Here is a 13,007-nt window from a genome sequence, read left to right as displayed (position 1 = left end):
TCAGTGAATGGGAACGTTGTGTGCGGCCTCCACAAGCTTTCATGGTGCGTAGACTACAATGTCTCCAGTCACTGGTGGCAAGCAGAGATCTTGGGAATGTTGTGTATTGCCTGGCCCTGTAGGTGCGGCAGTGAAGGGGTTACTGCTCTTATCACATTACTGTGTGGACTTTGTATAAATGGAGAACGTGCTCCTTCCTTGGCTGCCAGAACCAGCAATGGGAACAGCGGCTGAAGACATGTGCAGGGCAGGCTCCCAGCAGCACAGAGATTGTCAGGAGCGGTCCTAGACTGTTGTTGGGGCAAGGTTAGCCATAAGATGCAATGATATGACTGGTAAGGTCTATGTAATCTGACGGCCGCTTCTCTCCCCGCAGGAGATCACAGATTCCCAAACTCCCAAAGTTTGTAAAGATGTCGCTGCACGGGACCTTACTGTCGTCTCTGATCACATGGGTAAGGCCCTATGGCACTACACATTACACCTGCACTGGCATTGACTGTACCATGATCAGGATTGCCCATCCTGCCGGTAGAGATGTTACACCACATGCTGCTCCACCTGACCCCTGTACCTGCGACTGCCGTGATCAGGATTGTCTGACCTGCCGGTAGAGATGCTGCTCCACCTGACCCCTGTACCTGTGTCAGCTATGATCAGGATTGTCTGACCTGCCGGTAGAGATGTTACACCACATGCTGCTCCACCTGACCCCTGTACCTGTGTCAGCTATGATCAGGATTGTCTGACCTGCCGGTAGAGATGTTACACCACATGCTGCTCCACCTTACCCCCGTACCTGTGTCAGCTGTGATCCGTATCATCTGACCTACCGGCAGAGACGTTACACCACATGCTGCTCCACCTTACCCCCGTACCTGCGTCAGCTGCGATCAGGATTGTCTGACCTACCGGCAGAGAAGTAACACCGCTTGCTGCTCCACCTGACCCCCGTACCTGCGTCAGCACTGATCTGTCTGCTGGGGCTTCGCAGCTGTCTGCCGGTCGTTCCGTCCTAAAATCTTTTCTGAGCACCTCCGTCTTTCGGCTAGAGGTATCTCTATACTATGGTGTCGTCATGTAGTGACTTGCTATCGCTTGTGTCGTCCAGCCCTGGAGATTTTGGGAAGCTACAAAGGTGACTTCACATGCTACAGTGTCAATGTCTGTTCCCATCGGGCGTGGTGGAGAGCAGCAGAGGGTCCCAATGTGCTTGGTCCGATTAATCAGGTATCAGAACAGGGAGTTTTTATGAAGTTACAAAGTGGAGTGGCCGATCTGACACCCGTCCGCTCTCCGTTCGTTCCCTATGGTGCTGCTGGAGAAATCAGAGTGCGGCATCCTGCTGCCCCGGTGGGAGCAAGTGAAGCTGTGGTCGGCCGTGCGTCTTGCTACCCCAGCAGGAGCGAGTGGAGCTGTGGTCGGCCGTACGTCTTGCTACCTCAGCAGGAGCGAGTGGAGCCGTGGTCGTCCGTGCGTCTTGCTACCCCAGCAGGAGCGAGTGGAGCTGCGGTCGGCCGTGCGTCTTTCTACCCCAGCAGGAATGAGTGGAGCTGTGGTCAGCCGTGCGTCTTGCTACCTCAGCAGGAGCAAGTGGAGCCGTGGTCGGCCGTACGTCTTGCTACCCCAGCAGGAGCGAGTGGAGCCGTGGTCGTCCGTGCGTCTTGCTACCCCAGCAGGAGCGAGTGGAGCTGTGGTCGGCCGTGCGTCTTGCTGCCCCAGCAGTAGCGAGTGGAGCTGTGGTCGGCCGTGCGTCTTGCTGCCCCAGCGGGAGCGAGTGGAGCCGTGGTCATGCGTGCGCCCTGCTGCACCAGAGGGAGAGAGTGGAGCCGTGGTCGGCCATGCGTCCTGCTGCACGAGAGGGAGAGAGTGCAGCCGGGGTTGTCGTGCGTCTTGCCCCAGCAGAAGCGAGTGGAGCTGTGGTCGGCCGTGCGTCCTGCTGCACCAGAGGGAGAGAGTGCAGCCGGGGTTGTCATGCGTCTTGCTGCCCCAGCAGGAGCGAATGGAGCTGTGGTCGGCCGTGCGTCTTGCTACCCCAGCAGGAGCGAGTGGAGCTGTGGTCGGCCGTGTGTCTTGCTGCCCCAGCAGGAGCGAGTGGAGCTGTGGTCGGCCGTGCGTCTTGAATAGGAAGCATTTAAGGAAACCAGGATGGATGAACACAGAACTTAAGCACATGCTAAAAAGGAAGAAAAAAATGTTTATAAAATGGAAAGAGGGAGGCATATCTAAAGAAGAATATAATGCTGTCTGCAGAACCTGCAGGGCACAAATCAGATTATCTAAAGCTGAAAATGAATTGAGGCTTGCAAGAGATGTCAAAAACAATAATAAAGGATTTTGGGGATATGTCAAAAGTAAAAGAAAAGTCAAAGATGCTATAGGATTTTTACAGGATGAAATGGTAAGACAGGATGTTGAGAAGGCTGAACTTTTAAATTCCTATTTTGCATCTGTTTTCTCTCAGAAAGGAAATGTAACATCAACTGTTATTCACTGTCCTATTAAGGGAATAGAAGAATCCAGGATATCTATAAACAGAAAGATAGTGAGGAAACACTTGGCTAACCTAAATGAATTCAAGTCTCCAGGTCCAGATGAATTACACCCCAGAGTACTGAAGGAGATAGCAGAAGAAATTTTTGAACCCCTCTCCATAATCTTTGAAAATTCTTGGAGAACAGGAGAAGTCCCAGAAGACTGGAGAAGAGCTAATGTTATTATCTTCAAAAAGGGGAAGAAGGTGGACCCAGGCAACTATAGGCCGGTGAGTCTGACTTCTATACCAGGAAAGATCTTTGAACAAATTATTAAACAACATGTACGTCAATACCTGGATAAGAATGAAGTGATTAAACAGAGTCAGCATGGGTTTATAACTAATAAGTCATGTCACACTAACTTAATTTCCTTCTATGACGGTATCACTGATTGGGTGGATCAAGGAAATGCTGTAGATATAGTATATCTTGACTTCAGCAAAGCATTTGACAAAGTATCTCATACAATCCTTATTGAAAAAATGACTAAGTATGGAATGGACAAGGCAACTGTTAGGTGGATTCATAACTGGCTTAGTGATCGGACCCAAAGAGTGGTCGTAAATGGCTGCACATCCAGCTGGAAGAATGTCTCAAGTAGGGTACCACATGGCTCTGTCCTGGGCCCTGTATTGTTCAACATCTTTATCAACGATTTAGATGAAGGAATTGAGGGTAAACTGATTAAATTTGCTGATGACACAAAGCTAGGAGGGATAGCTAATACTAGAGAAGAGAGAGAAAGGATTCAAAAAGATATAAATAAACTGGAGCAGTGGGCAGCAACTAACAGAATGCATTTCTCCCTGTTAAAAACCAAAGTACTACATCTGGGCAATAAAAATGAAAAGAGCATATATAGAATGGGAGGAATAGGGCTAAGCAACAGCACATGTGAAAAAGACTTGGGTATACTAATAGATCACAGACTGAATATGAGTCAACAGTGTGATGCAGCAGCAAAAAAGGCAAATGCAATTCTAGGATGTATTAACAGAAGCATACAGTCTAGATCACGTGAAGTCATTATTTCCCTCTACTCCTCTTTGGTCAGACGTCATCTGGAATATTGTGTCCAGTTTTGGGCACCACATTTTAAAAAAGACATCAACAAACTGGAGCAAGTTCAGAAAAGAGCGACCAGAATGGTGACCGGTCTGCAAACCCTGTCTTATGAGGAAAGGTTGCAGGATTTGGGAATGTTTAGTTTGCAAAAGAGAAGACTGAGAGGAGACTTAATAGCTGTCTACAAATATCTAAAGGGCTGTCACATTGTAGAAGGATCAACTTTATTCTCATTTGCACAAGGAAAGACTAGAAGCAATGGGATGAAGCTGAATGGGAGGAGACACAGATTAGATATTAGAAAAAACTTTTTGACAGAGTGATCAATGAGTGGAACAGGCTGCCACGAGAAGTGGTGAGTTTTCCTTCAATGGAAGTCTTCAAACAGAGGCTGGACAGACATCTGACTGGGATGATTTAGCGAATCCTGCTTTGAGCAGGGGGTTGGACCAGATGGCCCAGGAGGTCCCTTCCAACTCTACGATTCTATGATTCTACCCCAGCAGGAGCGAGTGGAGCTGTGGTCGGCCGTGTGTCTTGCTGCCCCAGCAGGAGCGAGTGGAGCTGTGGTCGGCCGTGGGTCTTGCTGCCCCAGCAGGAGCGAATGGAGCTGTGGTCGGCCGTGCGTCTTGCTACCCCAGCAGGAGCTAGTGGAGCTGTGGTCGGCCGTGCTTCCTGCTGCAACAGCAGAAGCGAGTGGAGCTGTGGTCGGCCGTGCGTCCTGCTGCCCCAGCAGGAGCGAGTGGAGCTGTGGGCGGCCGTGCGTCTTGCTACCCCAGCAGGAGCAAGTGGAGCTGTGGGCGGCCGTGCGTCTTGCTACCTCAGCAGGAGCGAGTGGAGCTGTGGTCGTCCATGCGTCTTGCTACCCCAGCAGGAGCGAATGGAGCTGTGGTCGGCCGTGCGTCTTGCTACCTCAGCAGGAGCGAGTGGAGCTGTGGTCGGCCGTGCGTCTTGCTGTCCCAGCAGAAGCGAGTGGAGCTGTGGTCGGCCGTGCGTCCTGCTGCCCCAGCAGAAGCGAGTGGAGCTGTGGTCGGCCGTGCGTCCAGCTGCCCCAGCAGGAGCGAGTGGAGCTGTGGTCGGCCGTGCGTCCTGCTGCACCAGAGGGAGAGAGTGGAGCCGGGGTTGTTGTGCGTCTTGCTACCCCAGCAGGAGCGAGTGGAGCTGTGGTCGACCGTGCGTCTTACTACCTCAGCAGGAGCGAGTGGAGCCGTGATGGTCCATGCATCTTGCTACCCCAGCAGGACGAGTGGAGCTGTGGTCGGCCGTGCGTCTTGCTGCACCAGAGGGAGAGAGTGGAGCCGGGGTTGTCCGTGCGTCTTGCTTCCCCAGCAGGAGTGAGTAGAGCTGCGGTCATATGTGCTTTCTGCTGCCCCATAGTATTGGCGATAAAAGACCCCTGATCTGCTGATCAGTGCAAGTCGAAGTGAGCAGACCCCATCGATCAGTGACTTATCACCAGACAGATCGTTTAGGACTAAGTGACGACCAGGTTTCTGTACGGGTGGAGATCGAGTCTCCAGTGAGGACTCACACCTGTAAAATGAATATCAGAGGGAATGTCCCCTCCTTCCTCTACAATCACTGTCGGACGCTGCCGCCCCCGTATGATAGTCATACCGGTGCCTCACGTCATCCTGATATGGATATATGAGGTCCTTCATATAATGGGGGACGTGTGCACCTCCTAAACTTTCCGTATTTCCGCCAGGTGAACAGCTTGAAGGTGGATGAGCCCATCGAGCGTCTCTCCCAGATGCAGGATCTGAGTATCTTCATCAAAATCATCACTAAACTGTAAGTTGCCCACCCCCTTCCCATAACTATAAGGAGCCCCCGTAGTAACGGCATGTCCCCCACCCCCTTTTTAGGGGGCGCTGTGGTTATTGTAGCCATTTATTTTGGGTTTTGTGTAGATTTATCTCCTATTACACATCATGTATGATGGGAGTTGTATTCCTCTCCGTGCATGTTCTCGGCCGCGGCCGTACAAGGGCTGTGCTAACATTTTGGCTCCTGTCCCATAGATGTTCGAACTGACTGGTTCCCCCAATAGAAAGTAATTCAGTCATGATACCCTGGACATAAGTGATAGTGACACATCAGATGAAGCAGAGCTGGAGATCCAGCGTATGTGATCTGTGCTGATCAACCGTGTACGTATGTTATAGGAACGGGAACGTGGAGGAAGCGGCCCAGATCCTGAAGCAGCCGACGGAAGAAAGACTGAAGTTCTTACAGAGTAAGATCAGTGGGTGATTAGTGACAGTGATGTTGAAGGGGGAATGTATACAGATAGTGTGCCCAGCGGGGTAATCTGTGCAGTCACTGTGTACAAACATTACATTACTGATCCTGAGTTACCTCCTGTATTATACCCCAGAGCTGCACTCACTATTCTGCTGGTGCAGTCACTGTGTGCATACATTACATTACTGATCCTGAGTTACATCCTGTATTATACTCCGGAGCTGCACTCACTATTCTGCTGGTGCAGTCACTATGTACATACATTACATTACTGATCCTGAGTTACCTCCTGTATTATACCCCAGAGCTGCACTCACTATTCTGCTGGTGCAGTCACTGTGTACATACATTACATTACTGATCCTGAGTTACATCCTGTATTATACTCCGGAGCTGCACTCACTATTCTGCTGGTGCAGTCACTGTGTACATACATTACATTATTGATCCTGAGTTACATCCTGTATTATACCCCAGAGCTGCACTCACTATTCTGCTGGTGCAGTCACTGTGTACATACATTACTGATCCTGAGTTACATCCTGTATTATACTCCAGAGCTGCACACACTATTCTGCTGGTGCAGTCACTGTGTACATACATTATATTACTGATCCTGAGTTACATCCTGTATTATACCCCAGAGCTGCACTTACTATTCTGCTGGTGCAGTCACTGTGTACATACATTACATTACTGATCCTGAGTTACCTCCTGTATTATACCCCAGAGCTGCACTCACTATTCTGCTGGTGCAGTCACTATGTACATATATTACATTACTGATCCTGAGTTACATCCTGTATTACTCCAGAGCTGCACTCACTATTCTGCTGGTGCAGTCACTGTGTATATACATTACATTACTGATCCTGAGTTACCTCCTGTATTATACTCCAGAGCTGCACTCACTATTCTGCTGGTGCGGTCACTGTGCGCATACATTACATTACTGATCCTGAGTTACCTCCTGTATTATATCCCAGAGCTGCACTCACTATTCTGCTGGTGCAGTCACTGTGTACATACATTACATTACTGATCCTGAGTTACATCCTGTATTATACTCCAGAGCTGCACTCACTATTCTGCTGGTGCAGTCACTGTGTACATACATTACTGATCCTGAGTTACATCCTGTATTATACTCCAGAGCTGCACTCACTATTCTGCTGGTGCAGTCACTATGTCCTATTACATCATCTGGAGTAAAGACTACAGTTCTCAGGATTAATCACCAGAGAGAGAGCTGTGTGGACACAGTGTGAGTTGGAAATCCTGGGTTTTTTCACATCTCATGTCTGTGGTTTGCAGAATTGTGCTGGCAGCTCTGGAGTACAATCTGAGCTGCAGATGTATACTTTTCGGTCGCCCGCTCTGCGGCTGCAGCTTTGTGGCTGATGATATAAGGAGTCTGAGCGTCTTTCTGTCTTCTGCCTCGCACAGGACACTGCAGATGCGGCTCTACAGCTGAGGATTTGGTGCAGTGGCAGAAGATTTTACATGCTGAGAACAGTGATCTGGAAATATGTAAGGTGAGTGTTGGGAGCTGAGATACAGGCTGCTGTAGGGTTATTGGCAGATCTGGTATATTCTGAAAAGCCTTTATAATAATGGGAGGGGGTCAGGACCCCGAGCCTGGAAAGTTCAGCCGCTTCTGGCTGATGTTAGTAAGGTCACATGCAGTGACATAAGAGCTGGCTTCACGAGAGGATCATGTGAGGGATCTCTGCTGCAACCAAGGGACAACCACATGGTATCCAGTACCACCAGGTGGCGCTGCACTCTATTGTGTGCGGATATTCATGTAGTATCCAGTGCCACCAGGTGGCGCTGTGCTCTATAGTGTGCAGATATTCATGTAGTATCCAGTACCACCAGGTGGCGCTGTGCTCTATAGTGTGCGGATATTCATGTAGTATCCAGTGCCACCAGGTGGCGCTGTGCTTTATAGTGTGCGGATATTCGTACTATCCAGTACCACCAGGTGGCGCTGTGCTCTATAGTGTGCAGATATTCGTACTATCCAGTACCACCAGGTGGCGCCGTGCCACCGATTGTGAGTAGCACTGACTGTATCACCGCCGTCCTCCCCGCAGGTCATTGTTCTTCTTTTCTACGTCTCCAACATGAAGAGTAAGGACGCTCAGGAGTGGGAGTCGTTCGATCACAAGACGCAGGTGAGTCCCCCGTCCCAGTTCAGGAGCGGTGAGTGTGAGCGGAGAGCCGATGCTAACGTCCCCGTGTTCCCCCACAGACCGCGCTCGCCTCCATCCTGAGGTTTGTGCTGGATAATGAAGACGATCTGTCGCTGGATGATAAACTGATCAGCTTCCTACAGAGAAAAGGTGCGAGGGGGCGGCCGGGGCACACGGGGGGCGGCCGGGGCACACGGGGGGCGGCTGGGTCACACTGCCGTTGTATGGCGCAGGGTAGACGAGCGAGCGGAGAGCTCATTATATGAGATGGGAATATTTGAGTCAGGTGAACTGCAGCCCTATGTAAACCCCATGCAACTTAGTGTGATGAGTTGTGAAGTCTGAGCGGTCTCCCCTCTGCGGTGTCTGGTGGGTGATCGCTGATAATACCTGGAGAAAGCTTGATCTGCACCTTGCATGTTGCTGAGCCCGTTCCTGGCAGCACATCCTGGTGTCCTATGTGAGGCACCGGTGTATCCAGCGGCCCCGGGGGCTGTGTTGTACAGTCAGTACTGCTGATTAGCCGTGGCATTTAAAGGCAGTATTGTGTAATCTTCCCAACACCTTTTCATCGCCTGAGATGGGATCGTAGGGAGCCAGCGTGTGGCCATTCCTATCGGGGGTCTCCCGAAGGCTCCTGGGGCGTCTAGGGTGAAAGTAATTCTATAAAGCATGGCAGTACATGGCGCGGGGTGGGACGTTCGTGTCCCCTAGCCGGGACAAAAAATAAAGTGTAGGTGAAAGAAAAAAACTTTACAACTTCAAACAAGAATATTTAAAAGTTACTCTCCCGCTTCTCCCAACAAAAAAGTTAAAGAAATGTAAAAGAATAAAAGGGAAGGCCGACCTACCAAATATCAGTTTATCGCCTGCGTTATTCCGCTGCGCCCCGTCGCCCATATCGTGTCCGGCACGACCGGATCTATCAGACGTGCTGCGCTCCCGGGATACGTTTGTTTTCGTGCTTTCCCCGTGGCAGAGCTGCGTCTCCGTCCTCGTAGTGATATCAGCGCGTGTTTTCTCCATCGGGGTTTGGGATTTGGTTTTTTCTGTGGCCGTAGACTGTGTCTTTATTTTTCGCCCTTCAGCTGCTTGTTATCTGTACCTCCGGTTCCGTGAATTGAGTGTTGTCCTCTCTTCCCCGAGCAGAGCGGGTCCTCTCCTCCGGTGACAGCGCCTCCAGCTCCGATGAGACCATGTCCCCCAATTTGACAGCTAGGAAGACACAGGTGCGATTCCTGGAGCTGCACCGCGTTGCCTCATCGTCCACCATGAAAAGGTAATATCTCCTGTTTAATATTCGCCCGGATACTTAAAGGGATCCTGTCATCAGATTTTCGCAGCTCGAATCACAGGCAGCACAAATCAGATGGTGGCTGAGTGATGGCAGCCGGATGTGTTTGCGGGAATTTCAGCGAAAACGCACTTTGAAAAGTTGTCCAAATACGATGCATCTCTATTGGCTAGTCCGGGCCCGGCACCTGGCTTCTCCACCCACCTGATCCCTTGGATTGACAGGTCTCTCTAAGTATTCTCTGAAACCTGCAGTGCTGGGAGCAAAAATCTGATGACAGGTTCCCTGTCCTGTAATGATGTCTCGCTCTGCCCTTGGTCTCTCCTGTCCTGTAATGATGTCTCGCTCTGCCCTTGGTCTCTCCTGTCCTGTAATGATGTCTCGCTCTGCCCTTGGTCTCTCCTGTCCTGTAATGATGTCTCGCTCTCCCCTTGGTCTCTCCTGTCCTGTAATGATGTCTCGCTCTCCCCTTGGTCTCTCCTGTCCTGTAATGATCTCTCGCTTGGCCCTTGGTCTCTCCTGTCCTGTAATGATGTCTCGCTCGGCCCTTGATCTCTCCTGCCTATAATGACGTCTCACTCGGCCCTTGGTCTCTCCTGCCTATAATGACGTCTCACTCGGCCCTTGGTCTCTCCTGCCTGCAATGACGTCACACTCAGCCCTTGATCGCTCCTGTCCTGTAATGATGTCTCGCTCAGCCCTTGGTCTCTCCTGGCTGTAATGACATCTCGCTCGGCCCTTGGTCTCTCCTGCCTGTAATGACGTCTCGCTCGGCCCTTGGTCTCTCCTGCCTGTAATGACGTCTCGCTCGGCCCTTGGTCTCTCCTGCCTGTAATGACGTCTCGCTCGGCCCTTGGTCTCTTCTGCCTGTAATGACGTCTCGCTCGGCCCTTGGTCTCTCCTGCCTGTAATGACGTCTCGCTCGGCCCTTGGTCTCTCATGCCTGTAATGACGTCTCGCTCGGCCCTTGGTCTCTCATGCCTGTAATGACGTCTCGCTCGGCCCTTGGTCTCTCATGCCTGTAATGACGTCTCGCTCGGCCCTTGGTCTCTTCTGCCTGTAATGACGTCTCGCTCGGCCCTTGGTCTCTCCTGCCTGTAATGACGTCTCGCTCGGCCCTTGGTCTCTCCTGCCTGTAATGACGTCTCGCTCTTCCCTTGGTCTCTCCTGCCTGCAGTGACGTCTCGCTCTTCCCTTGGTCTCTCCTGCCTGCAGTGGCGTCTCGCTCGGCCCTTGGTCTCTCCTGCCTGTAATGACGTCTCGCTCGGCCCTTGGTCTCTCCTGCCTGTAATGACGTCTCGCTCGGCCCTTGGTCTCTCCTGCCTGTAATGACGTCTCGCTTGGCCCTTGGTCTCCTGTCTGCAATGACGTCTCGCTCGGTCCTTGGTTGGTCTCTCCTGTCCTGTAATGGCGTCTCACTCGGTCCTTGGTCTCTCCTGTCCTGTAATGTCGTCTCGCTCGGCCCTTGGTGTCTCCTGTCCTGCAATGACATCTCGCTCAGCCCTTGGTGTCTCCTGTCCTGTAATGGCGTTTCGCTCGGCCCTTGGTGTCTCCTGTCCTGTAATGGCGTCTCGCTCGGCCCTTGGTCTCTCTTGTCCTTGGTCTCTCCTGTCCTGTAATGACCTCTCTCTTGTCCTCTGCAGTTTTCCCCTGGACTCTCCATCCTCTCCTATGAGCGAGGTGCTGCACATGCCGCAGTTCCAGATTCGGAGGCTCCGGAAGCAGCTCATCGAGGGACGAGACTTGCGGGATGAACTGGAGCTTGAACTCTCGGAGACTAAAAAGCGGATGGCAGAAAAAGGTAAATCATGGAGGCTTCCTAAGGAGGGCGCCGTTCTGTCCTGTATGTGTGAAGTCTGAGATCACGGTGTCCATGTTGTATCACGTATTACTGCCTCCTTACCATGATCGGCTGTGAGATACCAACACCTGTGTTCCTTTATGGCATTTCCAGAAGCGCAAATTTACCTTATGCAGCAGCGAATCGAGCGTCTGATGCTCCTGAACGAGAAGCAGGAGGATCAGCAGGAGCCACGAGAGATGGAGGAGCTGCGGGAGAAGAACGAGAGGTGAGACGGCGATGGTTTCCGGTCCTGCCACCGGGGCCTCCGGTTCTGACCCATTAGCTCCACCGTGCCGACTGTCACCTTTTTGTATTAATGTGTGTGTCTCTTATAAGACCAGGCCTCGTAAAGTGAGGTCCCTCACAAATGTCAGAGCTGCATAAATGCAGAGCTAAATAATAAAAAGTGAGTTCCTAACTCCTGAGCAGTGCTGCTGCTGGTCATTAATAGGCTGGATCCATGTATATAGTGTTCACTGTACATCTGTCCGTCAGCCTCATGATTCGCCTCCGGGACACCCTGAAGCAATGTCAGGACTTAAAGACTGACCGGAACCAGCTGGAGAGGAAGAACGACCATCTCTCCGAGAAGCACAGAGACCTCTCCTACAAGGTGAGCACCTCGTCCTTCATTTGGCGCCTGTCCCCCACCAGAAGGAATGTTGCTGATCTGCAGCCATCTTATTCTCTTAACATGGGGATCTCTCGCTTGGTTCCTCCGTTACGTGCTGGAGTTGTGGTATTGCTCCTTCATTAGATCATGGAGCTGTGGTCTCGCTCGTTCGGCTCCTCAGTTGCGTGCCGGAGCTGCTGGATCGCTCACTCGGCTCCTCCGTTACATGCGCTAATACCTGTTTACAATCTCCCCAGGTGCAGGACTTTTCTGGTCGCTTAGCTGAGCTACAGGAGGCTCTGAATGAAACCACTGAGGAGCACGAGGCGTCGGTGGCCGAGTGGCAGAAGCAGCAGAATCGTCTGGAGTCCGAGCTGAACTTGGCAATAACCGAGAAGGTAAAAAACTGTGATGTGCGCTGGGCAGTGGGAATGGACGACTCTACCTGCTCACAGGCGGTCGCTGGCACGTCACCCAAGTTGCCACACTGATATTTCCTTTTCATGTGGGTGTTTTTTTTTTTAAATCAGCAACTGATTCCACCCAACGTCTCCTCCTTATTGGAGATGAGCCCAGTAATGGCGAATGTTGTGTGTTTGTGTATGGAGACTGTCTCGTGTCATGATGACACAGAGGGGCTGTGATCTATACCTGCTTCTTCTTCACAGCTTACCTGTGTCAGTCATGGCTTCCTGGACATGTCATAAAGAAGCTACACAGCTTCAGGCTGAATTTCTCCCATGGTCTCTTCCTTGCCTCATTCTCCCTCTGTAGCTTCCCACAGTTTGTCGTGTTGCGGTCATCACTTTTTTTTATCACACATGCCTCCCCAGCCTGAGGGAAGTATCGGGATGACTTCTGCAACTTTTGTCAGACACATAGTCCGAGCAGTCCCCCATAGTTTGCCCAGGATGTGAGGGCACGTGCTATACAGGCGCTCTGACGAGGGAGAGCAGTACAAGGCAATTTCTCCTTTTGCCTTTTCCATAGTTTTGTACTTTTATTTTTGTTTTTTTTCCTTTTACAGAAAAGTCTGGAGGAACGAAACCAGATTCTTCAAGAAAAAATCTCAATGTTGGAAGATCAACTGAAAAAGATGGGAGAAAGCGAGAAAGGGGAGAGATTGGGGGATGTCCTCCAGGTATGACATTGCATGCATGATGGAGGGGTCAGGGGACGAGTGAAGCTGGGTGCATATTTATGTTGTCCT

At 51.2% G+C, this 13,007-nt stretch overlaps 1 protein-coding gene across 5 annotated transcripts in view; it reads left to right on the top strand.

Annotated features, from left to right (window-relative positions):
- The window catches only part of NUMA1 (nuclear mitotic apparatus protein 1), a 46,452-nt gene that overhangs the window by 20,618 nt on the left and 12,827 nt on the right, over nt 1–13,007 (top strand). For 4 of the 5 annotated variants that reach the window (XM_073548459.1, XM_073548458.1, XM_073548457.1 and 1 more), the window contains exons 2-13: nt 377–455; nt 5,311–5,396; nt 5,771–5,841; nt 7,296–7,384; nt 7,949–8,029; nt 8,107–8,197; nt 9,197–9,326; nt 10,985–11,142; nt 11,296–11,410; nt 11,680–11,797; nt 12,055–12,195; nt 12,825–12,938. In XM_073548459.1, the coding sequence (XP_073404560.1) occupies nt 414–455; nt 5,311–5,396; nt 5,771–5,841; nt 7,296–7,384; nt 7,949–8,029; nt 8,107–8,197; nt 9,197–9,326; nt 10,985–11,142; nt 11,296–11,410; nt 11,680–11,797; nt 12,055–12,195; nt 12,825–12,938 (1,236 nt within the window). In that variant the 5' untranslated portion in view covers nt 377–413. Of the gene's footprint in view, nt 1–143; nt 307–376; nt 456–5,310; nt 5,397–5,770; nt 5,842–7,295; nt 7,385–7,948; nt 8,030–8,106; nt 8,198–9,196; nt 9,327–10,984; nt 11,143–11,295; nt 11,411–11,679; nt 11,798–12,054; nt 12,196–12,824; nt 12,939–13,007 lie in introns of those variants that run through there. The other variant, XM_073548461.1, reaches the window with a different exon arrangement.

The sequence above is a fragment of the Dendrobates tinctorius genome, unplaced genomic scaffold (assembly GCF_039654945.1).
Source record: "Dendrobates tinctorius isolate UK_male_01 unplaced genomic scaffold, ASM3965494v1 ptg000157l, whole genome shotgun sequence".
NCBI classification, from domain to species: Eukaryota; Metazoa; Chordata; class Amphibia; order Anura; family Dendrobatidae; genus Dendrobates; species Dendrobates tinctorius.
The sequence above is the reverse complement of the archived record's forward strand: the minus strand, read 5'-3'. Positions and strand labels throughout refer to the sequence as shown.